We start from the raw sequence: 23497 nt of genomic DNA on the forward strand, positions 1-23497 counted from the left end.
CCTGATCTGTCGCGGGAACCCCCCAGGCTCTGTCCCATCCATGTCCCACTCAGCCTTTGGTCCCAACGCTCCCTCGCAGGGGTGGCCGGGGGCGTCTCAACTGTGCAGCACCAGTGTGAACACCCAGCTCAGATCTCCAGGAGTCATCTGGGCTGGTACATTTCCAGCCGTGCCAATGGACCGAGCCTGTTACGACAGGCACGTGGGCAGACGGGGGAATGGCTGGGATAATTAATCCACCTCACCCTCAGGGATCTACCAGTGAAACCCACGTGCAGTCCAGTGGGGCACCTGGCAGGGGTCACTGCAACCCCGGGTGGGTCTCTCCTGTGCCAGGCTGCCTCGTGCCAGGGGGTGCTGCCTCTCTCACTGTGTCCTCTGCTGAGCTCTGAGCTGCTGCATGCCAGTGTGTGGTGCACCCTCCCTCGGGCACAGAGAAGCAGGGCTGGGGCCAGCGGCGCAGGGAGGAACCAGGGGCAGACGGGCAGCTTGGAGAATCAGCCCATTGCTCCGTGAGATACCAGTCGCACTTAGCTGCAGCTGCAGAGGGGCTGTTGTAATGGTAATACAGTGTGGGGTAGTGGTTAGAGCTTGGCCCAGGGAGACAGGACTCCTGGGTTCTACCCCCTGCCCAGGGAAGGAGTCAGGTCTAGTGGTAAGGGGAGAGGACTGTACTGTCCCCCATTGCTTCGTGTCCTGGTACACACTGGACTGTCATGGGACTGAGCTGCGTGTCACCACTCTAGGTCGCAGGTTCAAAGCCGTCCCAGGGGCTTTCATAGCTTGTGGGAAGTGAGGTTGTGTCCCAGGGCCCAAGGGAGCTGTCGTAACCCACCCTGAACCAGCAGGCTCGGTGCACTGACCTCTGGGCCAAACAGACTCAATGGCCCTGGCTCAAGTGGGGTCCCTCAGGGATGGCAGGGAGCAGGCTGTAGGAGCCGTCTGCCCTGACGTAGCTGTCCTGGGTGCACAGACGCTCCAGGGGGACCCCCCGCCTGGACCCTTCGCCAGCCCAACATTCGCTTCGTTCCAAGGCCTGGAGGAAGGAATCAAAGAACCGGAGCAAGAGCAGCAGAACCGAACAACACCGGAGAGGAAAGTCCCCACAGGCGAGACTGAAGTTGGTATCTGGAGCCTGGATGCTAAGGTGATGGGCGCTGAACTGAGCATTTGGGGGAACCCGGCCTGGAGGGTGGGTGCGGAGCCTTTGAAAAGACAGAGCAAGTGGAACCATTGCCCGAGGTTCGTGCTGATTTCTCGATCCCAGGCAATTTGGAAATCAAGACGGGACGTTTTTCGAAAAGATCTGCCCTGGGAATTGCTTTGGGGCAGTTCTCTGGCCTGACGACCCCGGAGGTCAGACTCAGGGACCACAGCAGCCCCGTCCATGGGTCCTGGGAATCTCTGAATCAATCGGTCGATGTGTCTGGGGGCAGGAGGCAGATGGATGGATATTATGCCCAGTCATTAGTAAAGGGCTCATTAGGCAGTCTTCCTGGCTGGTCTGCCTGTCTAGGTTATTAGCTTTCTGGGGCAGGAGCTGTCTCACGCCGGGCAGAAGGATCTCGGTGCATTTCCCAGCACAAAGAAATAACGAATTCCTATTGAAAGGAGGCTGCGCTGCTTTGATCTGGGGGGCCCCTGGGCAGCCCATGGGGTCATGACACCAACAATCACAGCAGCTAACCTGCCCTGCGTGCTGTCCCCCCAAAAGGTGGCAGCCCCCCGCCTTTGCCTGAGCCCAGCGGGCTGTTTTCACTGCGCTGCGGAAGGAAAGCTCCCAGCTTGGCGGGACTGCAATCCCTCCGCATCAGAGAGCTTCCCGAGCCAAATCCCCCCTCCCCGCTTCCCTCTGCGCCTGAGCTCTCCATTGCAGCAAGCGGCACCAACGCTCTCCAACAGGCTCCACCGAGCGGAGCCTGACAAACAGGGCTCCCCCTGCTCCGCAGGCACCAACGCCCGCCCGCCGTGTTGTGCTCGCTGAGAGGAGTTTCCTGCGGGCGGCCAGCGAGCACACCCAGCACCCAGCTCCTGCAGGCCCACGTGCCTGGCCTCCACTCCCAGCCCTGCACATGTCTCTGCAGCAGGGATGTTTAGCAGGGAAGTTGTTGTGGCTAAAAATGGAGCAGCCCTCACATGCCTGGGCCACGTGACGCAGGCGCCACAAACAGCTCTCAGATGGAGCAGGCAGCACGCACCAGGAGGAGGAGGGGAGGGCCGCGCCCGGGCTCACATGGGCTGGCAAGGAAAACACAAGCCCTAGGCTGGGTCAGAGCAGCAGAGCCGACTCCCAGGAGCACATGCCGGCGTCCGTGCCAGCACGGCCGCTGCTCCGGGTTTGCCCAGGCCCTAGGAACGAACAGAAACAACAAGAAGCCCCGTCCTGACGGGAACGTGCAGGGAGCTCGGCCAGTGGGGCCCAATCCTGACGCGCACACCGGGGTTCCCAGGAGAGCGGCATCTGTCAATCACCCTCAGGGACCCAACACACCAGCGTGTCAACTTTGGGCCAAATCCATCCCCGGGGTAACACTCTGGGCGCCGGGGGAGGTCCCCCAAAGCGCTCAGTAGCTCAGGTACATGTGGGGTGCGGGGCACCTTGAACCTGAGCCCGGCTCTGGCTATCACCAGCTGCCCAATGAAGTCTTGCAGTGTGATCTGTCCGCTCCCGCCCCTAACAGAGAGCAAGAGACCCTGTCTCTGCCCCATGGGTTTGCAATCCAATTAAAGCAGGTGACAATCAATCCGGAAGGCTGGGGGAGGGAAGGTGCAGGCCAGATAAAGAGGGTAAACAGGCAAAGTCCCTCCCCCGCCCAGCCGTTATCAGCTGGCATCAGGGCCTAGGGGAACTGCGTCAAGAGGGAATGAAGGATATGCAGCAAGGCAGGGCAGCGTCGCCCACCCCAAGGGTTCAGAAATCCTGAGTTGAGCCCCCAGAACCCCGAGACCAGAAATGGCCCGTGGGGGGGTTCCGCGCACTCGCCTTCCTGGCTCGGGCCCTTCTGGGGCCGTGTCTGCAAGCCCAGGGGCTGGGGGGGCAGTACATGGACGCGGCTGCCGTTCTTCCCTGTGCCCGTGTCTCCAGGAGCTGGAGGCTTTCCGGAAGCCACCAAAGCTCGCGAGAGCGGCCGACGCCGCGTCCTGAGCATGGGTCTGAGCCATGTCTGGAAACCACAAAACTATGGAGAAAAGCCCCAAACTGAAGCAAAAACCCGAGCGCAGGATTTTATAAACTACCCCTGGACCCCCAGCTAGCAGCGGCTCAGGGTCCCCCGGGAGGGAACAGTGACAGACAGGGCAAGGGCACCAATGCGGCCACACCGATAAAGGCTTGTTCACAGTTTTGTACACTCCTAAGCCACATAAGGTTTCTATAGCCCTTTGCACGCGTGTCAAATGTCCGTGCAAGCCAGTGGCGAACCAGGCCCTGGATTTCTCTGCACCGGAGCAAGGACCCCGGCGCAAACGCTTACAAAAATGGGCTTTGCCCCAGGGCTGGTGGTTTTTACCCCTGTGCTGGAGGTCTGCACCGGGGCTTGCATGGTGCAGCTATAGCTGAGAACTGTAGTTCCCCTTCTCCAGCCTCCCCCGCCCAGGACGGACCATCCCAGAGCGCTGCAGGGCAGGGCTACTGCAGAACCAAAGCAACAGGTCCAATTAGGCTGCCAAACACGAGACAGGACGCCCGGTTTCCTTCCCCAAACCACCAGCCCGACCCTTTAGCAATCTGGCAGGAGAGCCAAACGCAGAAGCTGTTTCCTCCGTGATCTGCTTTCGAAATGGGGGGATTGCGACATGCCTTGGGAGCAGCGTGGATGGGGAGCAAACTAGGCCCCGATCCTGCAAAGACCAACCCACAGGCTTGATTGGGAGCCAGGGGCTAGCCCCCTTCCCTGGAACGCCACCGGGAACCCCAGGAATTGAGGCTTTACAAGAGCTGGGCTCTAGTTCACCAGAATTTCTGGTGACGCTGCTCTGAGGCGGCTGCATCCGGCAGGCAGGAATGTGGGCTCTCTCCCAAGGCAGGCAGTGGGTTAGGAGGAACAGCTAGTAACAGGAGCCCAGCCTACATTCCCTCTGCCTGGCAGCTCCTGCAATGCAGAGCAAGGAAAGCTCTCGCCAGCCACCTCCGCAGGCGTTACACTGCACCAAAGCGGGGCGGGTCCCCGCGTCCTTGGGAAGGAGGGCAGGAAAGCCTTGCACGGGCTGCAGCGGAGATCCTACAAGGACGGAAAAACCCTTCCCTCGCTGCAGGCGTCTGGACAGCCTGCAGCAGGGGCTGGAGCACCCGTCCCAAGGCATTCACACGCTCAGGGGTCACTGCGGCTAGGTCAGGGCCCCGTGCAAACAATGCATTTACGCCAGAGGGGGAGGGGGTCCCCTCTTCATTGTTGTGCAAGTCCCAGAGAGGCCCTGGATGGGATCGTTTCAAAGGGGGGCAATGCACAAGCGACCACCCCAGGCTAGTGCATCCCCCTCAAAACCCCCCCGGCCTCTGGGAGGGGTCGGTGCCCTTGGCCTTCTGCAGTCCCAAAGGTGATTTGAGGTTCCCCTGCTTGTGCCAGGGCAGCCCGGGCGGCTCCCTGCATGGCCAGCGCTTCCCAGGCCTGTGTCACAGGGGGCGGCCTCGAACTCGGGCCGCAGCCGGGAGCCTGCGCCGGGTCCAACGCACCCAGCGGGAGGGGGCGCTTCACCGGGGTGTGAATCGCACCGCGACAGGAGGCTGGGGCGCTGCAGAGTTGAGGCGTTACAACCACCCTGCGTGCTGTGCTGCCCATGGGGTGATCGGGGAGCAGGGGACGTCACGGCAGCCTGCTCCAGGCCGAGGTGCTGCCTGGGGGGTGTCCCCGGCTGGCTGAATAACTGCACTCATCATTACAGACCCCAGTTCAGTTCCCTGCCTCCCCCCCACCCCCATTTTGCAGCATTGGTTTCAATTAAAGCAGCTTCTTTTTTGTACAACCCACTTGGCGTGGTGCCTTTGTGTCTCGGGGGGACGATTCCCTGGTTTCTATTTACTCCTTTCTTTTGAGGAGGGGAGGAGTTGGTCCTGGAGCTGATCTGGCCCACATGCCAGCAGAGATGACTTAGGAGCTAGAAGTTGCCTGGCAAAACCTCCAGGGGCAATCAGTTCTTGGCCTGGCCACCTCGCCAAGCCCTTGGGGGAGTCTGGATTTCCTCTTTGCCATGAGCCGAGACCTCACTCCCTGGCTGGAGGGGAGGGTCACGGGCTGGGACGGATGCGTGTCAGGACCAGGGAGCATTTGCTGATTTTCCCCTCCAGTATATTGGTAACGTGAAAAGCACCTTTCAGGGAACTCCCCGCAAATGTTACGGCCTGGTGCTTGTTTGCTGCTATGAGATCCCAGCTCGAAACCTTTGCAGATTTCGGGCCATCAGGCAGCGTGGAAGGGCCTGAGCCCTGGCTAACAGCTGAAAGGCTGTGAATTCAGTTTGCACTGAAAGACAATGTTTGTTAAAGAACCCCCCCCCCCCCCAAGTGGGATGTATTTCTGCCTCCTCCAGCCCTGCCCTGCCCTTTCACAGAAGCACGCAGCAGCAGGTTTTAAGGAGGAATAGTCAGAAGGAAAAACAAGGGACCATTTAAGGTAGAATTGAAGTGATGTTTGCTTGCAGGTCTGAATGCACCCACTCCTTTTTCCGTCATTAACCTCGCTGGGGGGCAGAAACCACCAGGACTGGCAGTAACCCAAAGGTCCCGTCAAACGATGGCATAACGGGACTTTCGTCAGGGCCTGGGGCCAGAGGCCAGATCCTGAGGTGGTGCAAATCAGCGCGGCTCGGCTGGTGTCAGGAGAGCTATTCGGATTTCCTCCAGCGGAGGAGCTTGGCCCTTATACACGTGTCTTTTCTGCAAGGGGCCCAGAAAGGAGAATCGTTAGGGAACAAAATGTGACTGTCGAATGTCCTGGTCCTTCAACTCAAACCTAAGGTGCATGGTTTGTCCCCGGCAGATAATTTGTTACCTTCATATGCACCCTACATGTACGACACGTATTATATGGGCTGGCTGCAGCCTGGCAGCCGAGAGTCATGCAGTCTGTACCCACCCATGCCAGTGGCTCTCCGGATGGTCTCGGGCCCATCCCTTCTCCGTGCCTCAGTTTCCTCTGGGCTAATGGTCGCGCCTGACCTGCTGATGAAAAGTGTTACGCGTTATTGTTTGTTACGTCGGTGGGTTATTCACTTGGGGGCGGTGGAATAGGTTTGTCACAAAGCCTCTCACCGGAAGCAGCAGGCTCTGAAGAAGTGTGTGTGGGGGAATTAGCTAGTCCTCGTATTAAACACCCGGGATGTGATGGAGTCAGAGCTCCCACTGTGCACTTGATTTGGCCTGTTTCCCAGGGGCTGACCTGAGGAACCCTGACGACGAGAAGGGCTCTGTGGGGGCGCGTGTTAGCCCTTGGCCTCAAAGCACTGTACAAGAGAGGTAGGTATCCTGAGCTCCAGCTGGGGAAACTGAGGCAGAGCAAGGCAATGACTTGCCTGAAATCACCCAAAGGCCAGTGGCAGACCTGGCAATAGAATCTGTGTTCCCCCTCTAGTGCTCTACGTGCCCTTCCTCATGTGAGCCAACCTTTCTCTCCGGAGTAAAGCCCTTGAATCCAATGGGACGGCTGACACGAGCTGATTCGAGGGCCTCTGATGCAGATTCGGGGAGCACTCATAGCCTCTCCTCCGAGCCGCCCTGTGGGGTGACTCCTGTGACGGGCTTTTGCAGAGTGCTCTGTGGGGTGACCCCCCCCCAGGGGCTGTACATAGAGTGCTCTGGTTAATGCCACGCAGTACAGACTCTCGACAGACTCCGCTTGGCTTTGGGAGCTGCAGCCGCATGTAAAAAGCCCTTTTCTGGAACAGGGTTTAATAAGATAAAGAATCTGGCAGTGGCCAGCCTTGAAGTAAAAATAACCCCTCACGCACACAGGTGCCAAGTCACATGGCCCAGCGGCTGGGCACAGCCAGAGCTGGGACCCACAGGGCACGGAGACCGGATTCCTCAATCCCAAAGGAGATTTACTGCCCAGTCTCCCCTTCAGCCCCAAATGCAAAAGGCCTTTTGAGGTCTGTTTTTAAGCTGCATCCTTGCGATTCCCAGCAGCGCAGCCCGGCTGTGACGGTCTCCTCTGAGGGAGGGCCAGAGGGTAGCAGTGGATCTGAGCCGAGCCTGCTTTGCTTGCAAGGTCTGGGGCGTGAAGGGACAAGTCCAGGCTAAAAGGGGATTTCCTGGTGGCACCAGCCAGGGGATTGTGCGTGCTGGGCAGGAAGCGACATTCAGCTCCCTATGGGAGAAGCCCGGTTCAGCTCTCCAGGGGACAGGCTGCAGCCGTCCAGTATTCGGCAACTATCTCCAGATCCATAGGGGCACGCACTCCATGATTGGGAATTGTAGATATTACTTGTATTGCAGTAGGGCCCAAAGGCCCAGTGAAGGATCGGGGCCCAGTGAGCTAGTTGGGATGTGCACATGTGACACTATCTTACATTGACGCAGGAATCTGTACTCAAATCTCTCGGGGACAGGTAGCAGCGGGGATGGGGAGCAGGAGGGAGCCCGGTGCCTGACGCCGCGTTCCCGGTGCGCCCCCCACTGGCATTGCCTCCAGTGCAGGGTCTGGCTCGGGATCCATGCTTTAGAATAGCTCTGAGACCCCGGAGGGCTGGAGCCAGTGCTCTCCGGAGCCAATAGAAACACTCCTGTTGACTTTGGGCCAGTATTTTGCTAATCCAAGGGAGATGGATGGGGCTACAATTTGGCCTTGGGCAGCATAAGGGACCCTGGCTGGAAATCCTGGGACTCAAACCAGGGCGGAGAAGCAGCTGGTTTAGAATTTTTATTATTTATTCGTATTGTGGTAGCAACCATGGAGCTCCAGGTGTGGACCAAGACCCCAGCGCGCCAGGCGCTGTACAAACACAGAGCAAAAAGCCAGTCCTTGCCCCAAAGAGCCGACAGTCTAAGACCTGCCATTGCAAAGTGCTTGCTGATCCTCGGATGAAAGCTGCCATGGAAATGCAAACTATCATCGTGCATGGGAGCAGAATGTGTTCCTGCCGTCTGACCGATCGGGGCAGCAGAAAGCACTTGTCCATTGCTGTTCGTATCACTAGCTAATCAAAAGGGATGTTTAAAAGGATGTGTTGGAATCAGTTGTAAAACGCAGAGTCTGATACACCTTGCTCTTTGCCTCTGAGAAGCGTGTACTCCACCCCCACCAGCACACAGCTCTGTCTGAGGGGACCGGTCCAGTCACTCGTTAAATTTCCTGCAGAACAGGTGGGGGGCGCTCGAGGGCACAGCGCTGCTTTTGTGAAGGTCCTACATAAACTGTGGCTTTGGTCAGCTTGGGAGGAGGAAGGGTGAACAGGCTCGGCAGACGCAGGAAAAGTCAGTAACCCCTCCCTTGCCATCAGCGTTAGCATCCTGTGGCCAGACCCTGGCGGTGCTCTCTCGACTTCATCAGCACTGGGTCAGTCGACACCAGCTGAGGATCCGGAACGTAGGGGCTGCCAGACTGGATCCGACCCCAGCGCCCTGGCCCGTGGCCCGTCTCCAGCAGGAAGGCATGAGAACCTCACAGTGGGAAGTTAGACTCAAAGATTCCTCTATCCCTGGCCAGGCTATTTCAGGCCAGATCCATCCCGGGTGTAACTCTCTTGGAAGGAATGTGGCCCCTTAATAACCCTAGTGGCCACAAGCTATGCAGGGCACAGGGGCTGAGCATTCACCCAGCTCAGTGGAGCCAGTGGGAGCTGCAGCCGCTCCGCGTCCCCGACAATCAGAGAACATTTCTATCTAGCAGCCGAATGTGAAGCAATCGGGTTTGCCATTTTTTTTAAGCCCCAGGGTTGCTCCCAGGGGTGCAGACTCTCCCCAGATCAGCCACTGAGGTCACAGGGCAAGTTGGAAGCGTGAAGGGGGCAGGGCCGGTCCCACGCTCTGCAATCCCGCTCCCGGCTGCCAAGGTCACATTTGAGGAGCTGCTTCCCAGTGCCAGGGGTTGCTGCAGTGGTTGTGGGTGGCTGTTTTTTCTGTGCTGAAAATGAGTAGCCTAGGTCAGGACTGATTCTAGCAGCCCTGGAACATGGGTGCGGCAGGGAAGGGAGCTCCCTGGCAGGCAGGGAGAATCCCAGGCGTCTGCAGAGAGAGCCTGACGTGCAGCTGTGCATGCCTGAAACTGGGCTCGAGCCACAGCTGGGGTGCAGGAGCTCCGGCCAGACTGTCCCTTCTGGGCTGGGAATGCAGGCAAGCGATGGTGCACCAAGCAGGGCTGAGGCACCAAGGCCCCTGTCACTTTTCAGTCCCCCTTGCTGGAGGCAGACAGGATCCGAGGTTCACCCCGGCATGCCCAGCCCGGGCTAGCCGAGGCACGGAGAGGTCGTCTGACTGGTTCAAGGTGACTCAGGGAAGGAGTGGTTTCCGCAGGATTCGGCAGTGGCCTCCCTGATCCCGGGCCGGATGAGCACATGACCTCGTCACCCCTTTGCCTGCACCTGTCAGGGCACTGAAGCAGATGACAAAGCGCCCGTTCAACGGGCAGGCAGGCAGGCAGGACTGTTTTCCTGCACGCTCTGAGCCTCGATGGGTAAAGAAAAGCAGCCACGGGGCAAGTGGGGAGATACAAACAGCGTTGGGTATTTAGATCCTTTCCTCCCAGCATCAAAGCAACTTCACATTGCTCATGCTTCAGTGTGGCCATATGTTTGTGAGTCATCATTGAATAAACAATAACATGGGAAGTGGGTCGGGGTTTAGGATTTCCATCTGCGATCGGGAGGAACCTGCAGCATTGGTGCCAGACACAGGCAAGCCCAAGGCAAGGAACGGTGGAGAAACTCCATATAAGCCCTGTTAGTTATTCTGAATGGCTCAGTTAAGGTGGGATTGCAGAGCAGGGCAATCTACCAGTGACCTTGGCTATCAACGGGTTCTGGGATGGTTCTTCAGGGGATCCTCAGAGCCACCCCTGGTTGGCCAGAATGCCATCAAAACATCTCGGCATCAGACAGAGAAGCGGCAGGGCAAGGGGATGGAACTGACAGTGATTATATGGATCTAGCGATGTTTTAAGAACTGGTTAACATTTCTCATTCAAAAACATGTTTCTGACCAAAACGAGCCTTAAATATATATATATATATTTTTTTTTTTTCCTTGCAAGCTTTATTTCTTTCAAAAATTTTCAGGTTTTCAGCAAAAAAGCAGAAAAGTTTTTGCCCAAAAAAGTGAAAAAATCTCCCCCCTCGAATGTGTATTTTCTTGTACATTTCTTAATGGAAAATAGCAGCATTTTCTGACCCATTTTACTGGCATTGGTTTGCTTTGGGATCTCTGGCTGAGTGAGGTATGGGGCAGATTTCAAAACAGAGGCTATGTGGGCAGGGGGCCTGCCTGCCCCTAAGGGATGCCAGAGCAGGGAGCCTTTAGCTTTTAGCCCATACACTGCTCTAAGCCCTTGCCGAGTATGACACACCCTACAGCTTGAAGCGAGAGAAATAACTAACTCCTGGAGGAAGTCCCAACGAGACAGGTTTGCTACGCCCAAGAAGCACATCTCACAGATCGGCCTGGGAAATGTGTCTCCTGTCAACAGCCTTGGCAGCTTTCCCAGCCGGCCAGCACAGGTGCAATTGAGTTGAGGAAGAGTTCCCTGAAGTTTCTGCCCTTCCTGTAATGACTAGTTGTAAAGGCTCTTTGCTGGTGTCACGGGGTAATTTGTCTTTGTTTTGGCTGTGGACACATGTTGCTGGTTGCACATGATATGGCTGCTTGGAAGTCCATGAAAAAGATCTGGCTCTGGCCCTGATGATTTGGAACGGCTCTGCAATACGTGATGAATACTGTGACCTACTTATCGGGGTGTTTACTGCGTGTCTATACTGGATTAGATCAACAGGGCTACCTGGGAAAACAGGCAGGCAGGAAAAAGAAGGCTCAAGGAAACCAGCTCTCAGCAGGAACTTAAGACTGTTATTGGACAATGCTTGGAGCACTCTGGCTCTCTGGCCAGCAGGACGGGTTTGGGCAAGAAGGGCCACAGTTTAAGAACAGAAGAGCTGTGGGAGGGTTAAAAGGACCCAGGCAGCCACTGGGTGTCCGAAGAAGGTAGGTCTGCCTGTCTGCTGAGCTGTTAGTCAGGCCACTAGATTGTCTGCTGCTTAAAATAAAATCCCCTTTTGTCAACATGCTTTGTCCCTACTGCAAAAGGTGGGTTTACGGAGCTGTCTGGTCACCACGTTCGTCACTGGGCCCAGACTCCCAAAGAGAAGAACTGTGAATGCTGAACTCAGCCGGACCTGGGTTGATTCCCAGGGCACGGTAGCCTGGTCTAAGAGTGGGAGAACTGTGAAATTCCACCCAGGATAGGGAAAGATATGAGGGCTGAGGGGAGGGAGGGGGCGCGTTGGCACTCAGGAACACCAGAGAGTCCTGTCCTGTGATTCAGGAACCTACAGAAGGAGCAAATCAGAGAACTGCCGGTTGCTGACCCTTCAAGGACTGTATCAGTGACGATTATTGTCCACAGCAGGTCCGTTTCATGAGCTAGACAATAAACAACTTGTTCTTCAGGTGCTAGCCCTTATTTCCCAACCACTGGCCTGTTGAAATGTGCCAAAGAACCACTGTTAATAACTGTTAACGCTACCTGACCTACATCTGCACTGCCGCAGTGCTCGCCTGGCATTGCTACGTGGCCCTGCCTACCTACCGCGGTGGCAGCACAGTACAGACAGCAGTGGGGAGAATGCAAAACTGGGGCGGGGGGAGGGGTCCCTGGTTTGAAAACGTCATGAGGAATCTGTCCCCTTTTCTTTTGCATTTCACCAGACCAGGCTGGTCAATGTCAAGTTGAGGCTCGATCTCATTTTGCTTGTAATTGTGCATTTAGTGGGGGGGGGGGGGGGTAGGGGTGTCCCCTAAACGACCTGAGTCCTTTTCCTTGCAGGGGGCTATTTGGACAGGTGAGCTGGGATGGCCCGGGGGGGGGGGGCTGTGTGGACGAGGTAGGGGGGATGTCATGGCGGCAGTATTTTATTTTGCTCTTTCACGCCCCTACCCTTTGCCAGCCCAATATTTTTTTCAGCCCACTGGCGTTTTTGCAAGCGCAGGTCTGCCCCCTCACGTGAAGCCCTCACGTTTTGAAGTCGCAGCCTCTCGTAATCTCTCCCGGGAGGCAGCCGAAAGCGGAGTCACTCCCCAGGAATTCACATGCTCCCGCCGCACACGCCGCTGCAAGCCAGGGAGCGAGGGCACGGCCCCGGGAACTACAAGTCCCGTCAGCCACCGGGCTGGGCAAGCGCCCTGGCCGCCGGCTTCACGCGCCCGCCGCTCGCCGAAAGTGTGTCACTGGGGCACGAGGCTCTCCCCGGGAATCACATGGTGGATGCGCCGGAGCCGCGTGCTGGGGACTGCGCAGCCGCGCCGGGTCCCAGGCAAAGAGGCTGGAGCCGGAGCCCTGGCAGAGTAAAATATTGCCGAGGAGGGAGAGGAGGCGGCACGCAGCGCTCCCGTCCTGCCTGCGCCCCCAGCCCCCCCGGCCAGCCCTGACCAGCCGCAACGCAAAGACCCAGCTCGGGCTTCCCCTGCTCCCGGGAGGGAGTTTCTGCGCCAGCGGGAGAAGCCGCCACCCTGGATGCCAGCGCGCCCCTAAGGATGGCAGCTCCGGACTCCAACAACAACACAGGTACTTTGCCCTCCAGGCTGGCGTGTTCTCCCCCGAGCCCGGCGTGACCCCTCCGAAGTGGGGGTGATGCCCCTGGATCCCCCCCCTGTGCAGCGCGTGGGCACCCCGGGTCCCCCACTCCTCTGCTCCGTCCTAGCGGTGCTCCGAGCCCCCCCACCTGTGCGGTGCGCTGGGGTCCCCCGGAGGTGGGGGAGTTGGGGGAGCCCCCTCTGCACGCAGTTGGGGGGGTTCCCACGCTCCCTTGAGCTGCTCGAGTGAGGGGGGGGCTCGGTCTGAGCTCTCTGGGTGGAGCGGATTGGGAGGGGGCCCCCGCTGGGTGAGGAGGGGGTTTAGGGTTCGGTTTCCCAAGCTACTGAGGCTGTTTATGGGATGTGGACGGGGGGGCAGGAGGGGGTCCCCGGCTCGGTCCCGGGGACCCCGGTCACGGGTAGCAGCGCAGCGACCCGCGGCCTGGGACAAGGGTTAATCCGAGCAGGGAGCAGCTCCGGCTTCCTCGCTACTCTGGTGTTAGGGGAGACCCCCCATGCCCGGCTCCGGCCCGGGGAGTGCTGGCTGGGCTGAGGGGGGGGGGTCAGTGGGGTCACCCGTCGCCCCCACTTCGGAAGGAGTCAGATGGCCGCTGCTGGCTCCACAGTCTCCACCAGCTCCCGTGACCCCCATGGAGGGGGGGCGAGTTGCTCCCCACTTTTCCCTGGGGTGTCATCCCGGCCCCCCCTTGTTATCCCTGCCTAGGCTGCGCCCCCCCTTTGTCACCCCTGCCAGGGCTGCGGCCCCCGACCCCCCTTTGTCACACCCTGCCAGGGCTGCGGCCCCCCGCCCCTCCCCCCGGGGCTCCCCCTGCCTCACGTGTCCCCCTCCCCGGCGCTGCCACGTGCGGACTTTGTTTTCCTCCCTTCCCCGCCCCGCCTCGCCCCCTCCCATTGGTCGCCTCCCCCGCAGGCCCCGCCCCGTGGGCTCCCGTGACGTCACACCAGGAAGACTGGCGCCGCGTCTCCCCGCCCTTTGAAAAGTAAAAGGAAGCAGCCGCGCGGGGCGGTGACGCCATCGCCGGGGCAACGAGCGGCGGCCAATAGCGCGGCGGGGGCGGAGCAAAGCGTGATGGGCAGGGTCTGGGGGCGGAGTAGCCACGTGCGGCCCGGACACGTGGAGCGGGGACGTGAGGCCGCCAGAGTCCGAGTCCGGGACCCCCGGCGGGCTGAGCCCCACCCTAGCAGGACCGCCCCCTGCACCTGCCCCGTCAAGGCCGAGCCCCCCCCGGCCCAGCCCCTCCCCCCCAGCAGGACCCCCCCCCAGCCTAGCGCGAGTCCCCCCAGCACAGCCCCTGTCCCCCCCCAGGCTGAGCCCCCACCCCAGCAGGACCCCTGGCCTCCCCCAGGCTGAGCCCCCCTCCCCTCCCAGTGGGACCCCTGGCCTAGCCCCTGCCTCCCCCAGGCTGAGCCCCCCTCCCCCCCCAGTGGGACCCCTGGCCTAGCCCTGCCCCCCCCCCAGGCTGAGCCCCCCCCCCCCCCCCAGTGGGACCCCCAGCCGAGTCCTTGGGATGTTGTGAAGGCCAGGGTTGAAATAAGAACTAGATAAGTTAAGTCCCCGGGGGGACAGGTCCGTCAGTGGCTATTAGTCAGGGATGCAGCCTTATGCTCTGGGTGTCCCTAGCCGCGGACTGCCGGACGCTGGGACTGGACAACATGGGGTGGATCACTTGATGTTTGCCTGTTCTGTTTATTCTCTCTGAAGCACGTGGCGTTGGCCACTGTTGGCGGACAGGACGCTGGGCTGGATGGACCATTGGTCTGACCCAGCCAATCCACAGGTCCCCCCCTGCCACTGTAGGGCTACCCCTGGGGCCATGACCTGCCCTGGGGCCCCGTTGTGCCTCTCCCATCTAATGGGGTCTGTGGCCTGTCTGTTCCCCACACATCCCTCTCTCTTATCTGGCTCCCATCACTAGTCTCTGGGTGCCTCACACTCTTGGATGTAGTTACACTGGAGGGGGGGGAGGGCGGATGACAGGGCTAGTTTCCCTAGCACAGGGATGGGATCTGGCACAGAGAGGTTAAGGGACTTGCCCAAGGTTACATATGAGTCTGGGAGAGCAGAGAATTGAACCTGTGTCTCTGAAGTCCTAGGCTAGAATCCTGAGCCCTGCATGCTCCTTATGCTCTGCCCTATAGCTAGGTTCCATGTGCTACCCCCAGGCGAGTCTCCGGGAGGGAGTTTTGCCCCACAAGAAAGGGTTGACTAAAAGTTGGAGCGCAAAGTGGTTGCCCTGGACGATGAGCGTCTGACTAGGGGGCTCGCTGCCCAGCGTTACCTGCGGGCAGACTGGCTCCTGTGGGTGTGTGTACCAGCTGTGCCCTGCGGGGGGGGATGGAGGGGACGGACACATGGCCCCGTCCAAGAGCGTGTGTGCTAATAGCGCTGGCCACGTGTGGAGGCGCTCCTGACTCATCTGCAGGAGGCTGGTGTCCTCAGCAGTCCTGCAGCCTGGGCGTGAGATTTCAGCGCTCACCATTCACACTCCCCGCCGCCCGTGTGCCTCCCACATGCCCCTTTGGACAGCTACCAGCCTCATCCGCAGAGCCCTTCCCGAGGCCAGAGGCAGCCTGGGGAGAGCTGGTTTTTGGGTGTGGTGAGGGAAGCGGTTGGGGTTTTGTGACCTACTTCCAGGGCTCTGTTTCCCAATCTGTTCTATTTAAAGACAAGGAAACAAATGCACCAAAGCTGACGCTGCAGCTTGAGAATGACTGGAGCGAGGGGAGGGATTGGCGGCTGGCGTAGCAGGCATTGCTCGTCCCTACACATACACGGCACCCTCTGGCTCAGCCGGGATTCCCCTCCCCGCCCTGCTCCCTTGTTGAATTCAAAGCCTTCCCGATTACGCCTCCTTTTCAAAAAAGCCAAATGATTTGGAATGTTTCCACCGTGTCCCTCCTTCGACGCCAGCCAGTGCTGAGGAGTGTCAATGCTGTTCACGGGGGGCTCCGGTTTGCCTCCCGCGTTCTCTATTTATAGCTCTTGGTAGCTCTGTTCCCATTGGAAAAATCCTCGCAGGAGACATGGTCTCTCCCTTGATCCAGTGTCTCCTTCTCGTCCTCCCTGCCGAGAAGCAGCAAGGTGCAGAGGTGCAGGGAACAGGACTCAGCTGGGGGCAGAGTTTCTTTCCCCCTTGTGTTGCAGGGAGCAGGGCTGGCTGTGTTATCTCCTCAGCACTTGGCAGGATCCGTTTTCTCCCTAGGTTTGGGCCAGGCACCTTGGCTTTCATACCCGCTGACACCAGCTGAGGGGCAGATCCGGCTCGCTGGCTTTAAAACCCGCTGGCCTCACCTTGCGCTCCCGGGCTTTTAACGGCAGCTAAGTAAACGTTGCCCCGGTGAGCGTTTAGTGACTTAACCCCTGGCATTCGCCTCTCTCGTGCAGATGCCGCGTGTGTGGGTGGCTGTACGCCTTCCCGGGCGGGGGAGAGGAGAGTTTAAGGATCCTGGCTGCGTTCCTAGGGTCAGGAGCGGCAGTTGTTGGGCTGGAGGGATGAGCCCTGGTGCAGAAGCAGATCACACACGTGACCCTCCCTGCTTGTTTGTCGTCTGTTTTGCAATGATGATGGTGTTTTTGCAGGAGGCTTCCTGGTTTCCACAGTATTTGCGGCTTGGCAGACGCTGGGCGTGGAGTCCCACTGCCTTATCACTGTTGTTTTTCCTCTTACGTGGTTTGGGTTTTCCCCAGTACCCCCCCTGCCCCCAGTGCTGCTGGCTGTGACACCTGCTCCCATCCCTGCCTCCCAAGGCCCCCTTGGCCGAGCTCCTGGTGCCCAAGATCTGGTCCCTTGGCTGCCCGCCCCAGTGCTTCAAACCCTTCCCTTGTGTGGCTGGGGGCCTGGCTGACCCTCCCTCCCCAGCCCGCAGATGTAGGTCAGCGGCAGCTGGAGCATTTCAGAGCTCCAAGGGGAAAGAAGCGGGGGAGAAAGGCGAGGAGGAAGCCATGACAGACGTGTGTAATTGCAAATCACCGGCGGTGCCTACAAACCTGCCTGCCTGGAAGGGCCCAGAAAGGGTAGCCAGATCTTAGGGGGTGGGGGGATGTGTAGGGGAGAGGTGTGTGGGGGGGTTGATGGACAGATGGACACACACAAACATACATACTCCATGCATATACGGACCCCCATGCATGCCCCACGTACCCCTCCTGCGCTCAGACACACACCCACCCTCTGTCCAGCCCCCTGTGCGCACCCACCAGCCGAAATGTCAAGGGCTGTTTTTCTAGGTGTGTTATTGACGGAGGCCTAGGAGGAGCATAACCCCGGAGGGGAGGGGCTGCATTTCCGGTGCTCCCCATCTCCCCTGGCTGCTCCCCCCACCCGCGCTGCCGCTGCCCTGCCTGTCCTTGGCGTGCCTGCTGCAATGCTGCGTTTTTCTACCTGTGCCGGCTCAGCAGTCGCTGCAGCCTCCGCAGTGCAGAGAGGGGGGCTGCAGCTAAGGGACTGGCAGGCTGAACCTGGGGGGGGGGGAGGCTTCCCAGCACAGAGACGGGTGGGGTCGAGAGAGCGTCTCCCCCGAGGATGCACCCGGGGGGGGAGGTAACACTAGACTGGCCAAGGCTCAGTAGAGCGCCCTGCAAGGCAACAGGTGCCCCCAGCAGCAGTCCTGCTGCTCTGTCTGTCATGGTGCTAATGGATTCCAGGTTCCCTCCTGTGACGAAGTGGGGGGTTTTCTTGTTTTCTGTGGAGTGTCCACTGTGCCCCTTGCCCGAGCGCTGTCGGGGCCTGTCTCAGCCACCCCGGGGCACCCTGGCAGTCTCCTGGGAGGGAGGGCTGGCCCCGGGCGGGAGGGCGAGGCCAGCTGGGCTTTATCTGCCATTGGCTCGCTCCAGGGGCCAAATCCCGTGGCCTCTCCTTGACTTTCTCCTTTGGGGTGTGTGGGAGAGACAGGAGGGGTGTTATCGCTGGGGGGGAAGGCAGGTCCAGAGCAGGGGTAGCACAGACAGGGGTATAGAAATTTCACCCTCCCCTCGCTGTGCTGTGATTACCTGTCCCAGAGACCTGCCAGACTCATTTCACGCATGGGCCACCGCACAGCTGTCAGGTGGGAGCAGTGTTTGGTCACAGCTGCGCTGGATTGAAGCTGGTGCCCCCTAGATGGGAAAGGCCCCGTGTCCCATTCCTCTGCCCGAGCTGTCTCATCTGGGGAGGCCCCCCCCGCACTTACCTCGAGGGGGCGGCGTTGCCCTGTTCTCAGCCTCTCTCTCTGTCTCCCCAGGCGGCGTGATCAGCTACATCGGCTCCAGCGGCTCCTCGCCCAGCCGCACGAGCCCCGTCTCCCTGTGCAGCGACAGCTCCAACGGCAGCTTCCAGTCCGGTTCGCAGGCCTTCCCCTCCTACTTTCCACCCTCGCCCACCGGCTCCCTGACCCACGACTCGCGGCCCTACGGCGCTGGGCTGCAGGGCTCGCGGGAGGATGGCTCCCCTTCCTCGTCGTCCACCTCTTCGTACAGCTCCTCCGGGACCTCCCCCGGGGGCCTGCAGGTCGCCATGGACGACGGGAGGCGCGTCTCTCCTAGCAAGACCACCAGCAACATCACCAGTGAGTGCTGGAGGTGGGGTGGCACCGGGCGTGGGGAGACCAGTGGGAAGGACTGGGAGTGGTGGGGGTAGCTGTGGGTGGGCCCTGGGGTCCCTGTGGTGCCCTCCATCCCTGGCTGGAACTCAGTCTGCCCTTGCAGTGGGTGCTCTCTGGACCCCTGTCCTCCCCTGCTGGGGGTGCCGTGCCCACACGAGAGCGCCCCCGTCTGAGCAGCGGTGGGCACAGCAGCTAGACCTGCCCCAGGGCAGCTGCCCGCCACGCAGGAAGGGCGACGTCCTGGCTGCCCCCGGGGGCTGGCTCCTGGGCAGGGCTGGGTGCTGCAGCCTCTCACCTGGGTGTCTCTTTCCCCTCCCAGAGCTGAACGGGATGGTTCTGCTTTGCAAAGTGTGTGGAGATGTCGCCTCAGGCTTCCACTATGGGGTCCATGCCTGCGAGGGCTGCAAGGTAAGGGGGCGGGACAGGGCAGGGCAGGGGGTGCTGTGGCGACAGGGGGCTCCTGCAGAGCCAGGAGCGCTGCCGGGGGCTCCTGGTGTTCCAGCCCGAGTGGCTCAGTCTTGGGAGGGAGTGGGACCAGTGCCCTAGCACCTCGTTACTGTATCGCCCCCTGTCTGCCCCTCCAGCCAGCCAAGGGACTCTGGCCGTCACATCTCCCCAGAGGAGGCCTAACTATTCCCAAGTGGCTAATGATTTCGGGGGCCCTGAAATGGCTGGGATTTCCCAATGCCGTCTGGCCTCTTTGGGAGCCTGACTGGAGATGCCTTAAAGTCACAAGCCACTTGTGAAAATGTCCACTGGCCTTTCACGGGGTTTATCGTTGGTTATTTCTATCCTCGAACTTCCGTCGCCTCCCTTCAAACTTGGCTTCATCTCCTCCTTCCCCTTCTCCCCCTGTCCTCGGCGGGGCCCAGAAAACAGCCCATGTGGGATGTTTAGGGGCAGGTGCTTGCTTTCTCCCAGAACATTGGGGTTTTTTGGCACTGTTGGGAGAGAACGAGCCTGTCGTTGGCTCCTGCGTAACTCGCCAACAGCCGCGACTGGCCAGAAACGTTCACCGCTGGAGCATGCCAACGCTTGGCCCCAAATGATCATTGTTCTGGGGTCAGGATGATGATCTGGGGGGGGCGGGGGGGCGGGAAGATGGAATCGGTGGCGGCTCCTCGGGAATTCTCGGGCTCCGGCGACCGGGCAGCACTTGGCTTGTTTATAGTAAGCCTGGCACTGAAGGTAGCTTCAGTTGAAGGAAACAATTGTCTGGATTTTTTCCCTTGAGCTTTGTCATTTCTGCTGGCCGCAAACAATTCCTCAAATACAAACCCGGGTGGCAGGTCAGCGTGGAGGAGCATGCGGCCAGCCCACGGGGCAGAGCTCATCACCAGGGCGGGGCCTTGCAGCTCACAACGTTTTCTATCGTCCGCCTTCCGTGCTGTTTGCGATTGCCTGGCTCTGCCTCCCCCCGTCTCACCCCATCTCTCTCTCTCTGTGTCTGTCTCAGGGTTTCTTCCGGCGCAGCATTCAGCAAAACATCCAGTACAAAAAGTGCCTGAAAAACGAGAACTGCTCCATCGTCCGGATCAACCGGAACCGGTGCCAGCAGTGCCGCTTCAAGAAATGTCTGTCGGTCGGCATGTCCCGGGACGGTGAGTTCCCACCTGGGGTGGGGGTGGGGGCAGGGCAGGCTCCCTCCGGCACTGGGGTATCCTCCCCTCCCCCTTCCATAATGGCATGCCCATAGCAGTGTCTGACTTCTACGCACTGTTCAAATGACACATCTTCCACACCCCTTTATTTGTGGCGCCAAGAGGCTGCGGTCAGGGATCGGGGCCCTGCTGTGCCAGGTGCTGCACGTCCACGAAACCCCTGCTCCAAAGGGCCCGCGCTGTCAGCCGGGAGGTCCCTGTCGATTCCCCTGTTGTACTGGGCGTGTGGCTGTCCCCATGGACACCGAGTTGGGCCAGGGGCTGCGAGGGGGGGTGGCTTGGGGAGGGGAGATCAGCTTGCCCTGCTGCCGTGGGGTACACGGTGGTCTGGAGGCGCCTGGGTCGCTCAGCACAGCTGCGGAGGGTGGGGGGCATCTGCCGGTGTCTGGGCTCCCTGGGTCAGGCTCTGCTCTGCCCCCTGCTGGATGCTAATCTCCATCCCCCCGTTTCTGCAGCCGTGCGCTTCGGGCGCATCCCCAAGCGTGAGAAGCAGCGGATGCTGGCGGAGATGCAGAGTGCCATGAACAACATGGCCAACAACCAGCTGAGCGGGCAGTGCCCCCCGGAGGGCTCCCCGCTGGGGCACCCCCAGCCTGCCAATCCGCTGCCGTGCCATCAGCAGCTCCCCGGCTCCCCGCCACAGCAGCAGCCCTGCTTCTCCCAGTTCCCCCAGCAGCTGACGCCCCCCCGCTCCCCCAGCCCCACGGAGGCCATGGACGACGTCATCTCTCAGGTGACCAAGGCGCACAAGGAGATCTTCATCTACGCCCACGACAAGCTGGGCACGGCGCTGCCACTGCCGCGGCCCTGCGACAACAATGCCCTCAACTGGGAGAACCACCGCTGTGCCAACGGCTACCAGGGCAACAGCCTCTATCGCCACGACAACAACAACCTGCCCCACCCCGACGCCTCCCGCTTCCCCGCCTGGCACTCCAGCTCCCCCAACGCCTGCCACCAGAACAACATGAACAGCCACCGGCTCTGCCCCACCGGCTACCCCCCCTCCTTGGCCCAGGAGGCCGAGACCCCGGCAGGCCAGGGCTGCCCGTGGCAAAGGGGCACCAAGGACATCCTGCTGGTGAGTGCCAGAGCCCCACGCGGGTATTTCCAGCTGGGACGCGGCCTCCCCAATGCCTCGGTATTTCTAGCCTCTAATCACTAGTAATCGTCTTGTCTCTGAGGCCAGAACATCAGAGCCGGTCCTGTCCCTGGCAGGGCAGAGCTGAGGTGGCCTTGGTGGGGGGGCAGAAGGGGATGTGGCATTTAGGCCCCAGAGTCGTGGGTTTTTCTCTCTTTAAGAGGGAGAGGAGTTTTGCAGGGATTGGTTCCTGCTGGGTCCCAGTCACTGGGATCTGGTGCAGCCAGGGAAGCTGGGATCTGGGGCTGGGGTCTGGTGCAGTCAGGGAGGCTGGGATCTGGGACTGGGGTCTGGTGCAGTCAGGGGGGCTGGGGTCTGGTGCAATCAGGGGGGCTGGGGTCTGGTGCAGCCAGGGAGGCTGGGGCAGGGATCTGGTGCAGAGATCTGGTGCAGTGATGGAGGCTGGGATCTGGTGCGGTGGCCCCGGTACAGGGAATGAGGCTGTCTGGGGCTGGGAACCAGCCCTCTTGCTCCGTGTCTGAGGTCTCTCCCCGCCCCCCCACAGGCATGCCCCATGAACGCGCACCCGCACGGCAGGAGCGGCCACACTGTCCAGGAGATCTGGGAGGATTTCTCGCTGAGCTTCACGCCCGCCGTCCGGGAGGTAGTGGAGTTTGCCAAGCACATACCGGGCTTCAAGGACCTGTCGCAGCACGACCAAGTGGCCCTGCTCAAAGCCGGCACCTTTGAGGTAGGTCCGGGGCCTTCGCTTCTCCTGCCAGCTGCCCTTGCGCCAGCGCTCCGTTCACAGGGGCCCCTCGGCGCCGCCAGCCCCCTCGGGGGTATTGTCCTGCGGTCGTTAGCAGTGGCTGGGCTGCAGGGGCACAACTGGGGGGAGCCTTTTTCAAAGCAGCCCATGAAACCCCAGCCCTGGGGCCTCCCCCAAAGCCGGTTACTGGCCGAGAGCTGCTCCCTCCATCTCCCCCCCCCCCCCCCCCCCGAATCTCCTTAGGAGAGGGGGGCAGCCCCATTAGGCCTTCGTTCCCATGGCCACCCCTCTGGCTCCCCAGGAGGGCAGCGCCACCTTGCTGGGTCTGGGCCGTGCCCTTGGTTCCTGCCCCCTCCGCTGGCTGTTGGGAGCCCCGTGCCCGGCGGGGTGCCCAGACCAGGCCGTCACCGCTCTCGTCTCCCCCTTGCCAGGTGCTGATGGTGCGGTTCGCCCCCCTGTTCAACGTGAAGGAGCAGACGGTGATGTTCATGAGCCGCACGACGTACAGCCTGGGGGAGCTATGGGGGATGGGCATGGGCGACCTGCTCAGCTCCATGTTCGAGTTCAGCGAGAAGCTCGGCTCCCTGGAGCTCACCGAGGAGGAGCTGGGCCTCTTCACCGCTGTCGTGCTGGTCTCGGCAGGTGGGTCGCGAGCCCCCGGCTGAGCCCCAGGGTGGGGGGAGGGCGTGTGGCCCCGGGCATCCACTGCCTGCTGCTGGGGGAGCAGGCTGGGGAGGGGGATCTGGAACCAGAGATCTGAATGGAGCCAGGAGGCTGCGATCCCAGGCTGGGATCTGGTGTGGCAGGGGAGGCTGGGATCTGGTGCAGGGATCTGGTGCGGCAGGGGAGGCTGGGATCTGATGCAGGGATCTGGTGCGACGGGGAGGCTGGGATCTGATGCAGGGATCTGGTGCGGCAGAGGAGGCTGGGATCTGGTGCAGGGATCTGGTGCAGCGGGGAAGCTGGGCTGTGGGCTGCTTGTGGTCTCTCCCCGGCTCACGGTGTGTTCCCCCCCGCTCCCCACTGGACAGACCGCTCCGGCATGGAGAACACGGCGTCAGTGGAGCAGCTGCAGGAGACCCTGATCCGTGCCCTGCGCGCGCTGATCCTCAAGAACCACCCCACAGAGACCTCGCGCTTCACCAAGCTGCTACTCAAGCTGCCCGACCTGCGCACGCTGAACAACATGCATTCGGAGAAGCTGCTGTCCTTCCGCATCGACGCCCAGTAGGGCTCCCCCCACCCCGGGACCCTCCGCAGAGAAACCCACCGGACTCTATTGCTGCTGCTGATTTAGCCAGGACAGAGTCCCCGGGATGGCCACCCCCTGTAAATAGTGATCTGTGTATATTGGAGTTGTGTTCTCTATCGCTGCTGCCCCCCGTGGAGGGCTGGAGCCCAGCTCTGTCTGAGCCACACGGGAAATAATATATTGAAACCAACACCTTGGCCTGGACCGTCCCTTCCTGAGCGAGCCGGGCCCCCTGCTCCTGTCCTGGGCACCCCTGCCTGCTGCTCACTGCTAAAGGTGGGGGGAGCTGGATGCCTGGTTCTGCTTTCTACGGGGAGAGGACAGGTGGGTGGCACGGCTCGTGTGGGGGGAGCCCCCGGGGGCTCTAGCCGCAGCTGGGAGGGCTGGTGGTCAGAGTGGAGCAGGAGCTGGGACTCCTGGG

The 23497-nt window shown here is 60.6% G+C and overlaps 1 protein-coding gene across 2 annotated transcripts; it reads left to right on the forward strand.

Moving 5' to 3' along the window:
• The first annotated feature begins 12160 nt into the window (after window positions 1-12160).
• NR1D1 (nuclear receptor subfamily 1 group D member 1) lies at window positions 12161-23266 on the forward strand. Of its 2 annotated transcripts, XM_005294121.5 has the most exons (8): window positions 12307-12704; window positions 17954-18277; window positions 18633-18721; window positions 19770-19914; window positions 20430-21055; window positions 21621-21806; window positions 22256-22466; window positions 22856-23266. In XM_005294121.5, the coding sequence occupies exons 1-8, from the start codon at window positions 12674-12676 to the stop codon at window positions 23053-23055; spliced, it is 1812 nt and encodes a 603-aa protein (XP_005294178.2). In that variant the 5' UTR covers window positions 12307-12673; the 3' UTR covers window positions 23056-23266. The 2 variants fall into 2 exon arrangements, with proteins under 2 accessions (XP_065433540.1, XP_005294178.2); XM_065577468.1 differs by lacking the exon at window positions 18633-18721 and having other exon boundaries at window positions 12161-12704.
• Window positions 23267-23497: the final 231 nt, after the last annotated feature.

This window comes from Chrysemys picta, chromosome 24 (assembly GCF_011386835.1).
Source record: "Chrysemys picta bellii isolate R12L10 chromosome 24, ASM1138683v2, whole genome shotgun sequence".
NCBI lineage: Eukaryota > Metazoa > Chordata > Testudines > Emydidae > Chrysemys > Chrysemys picta.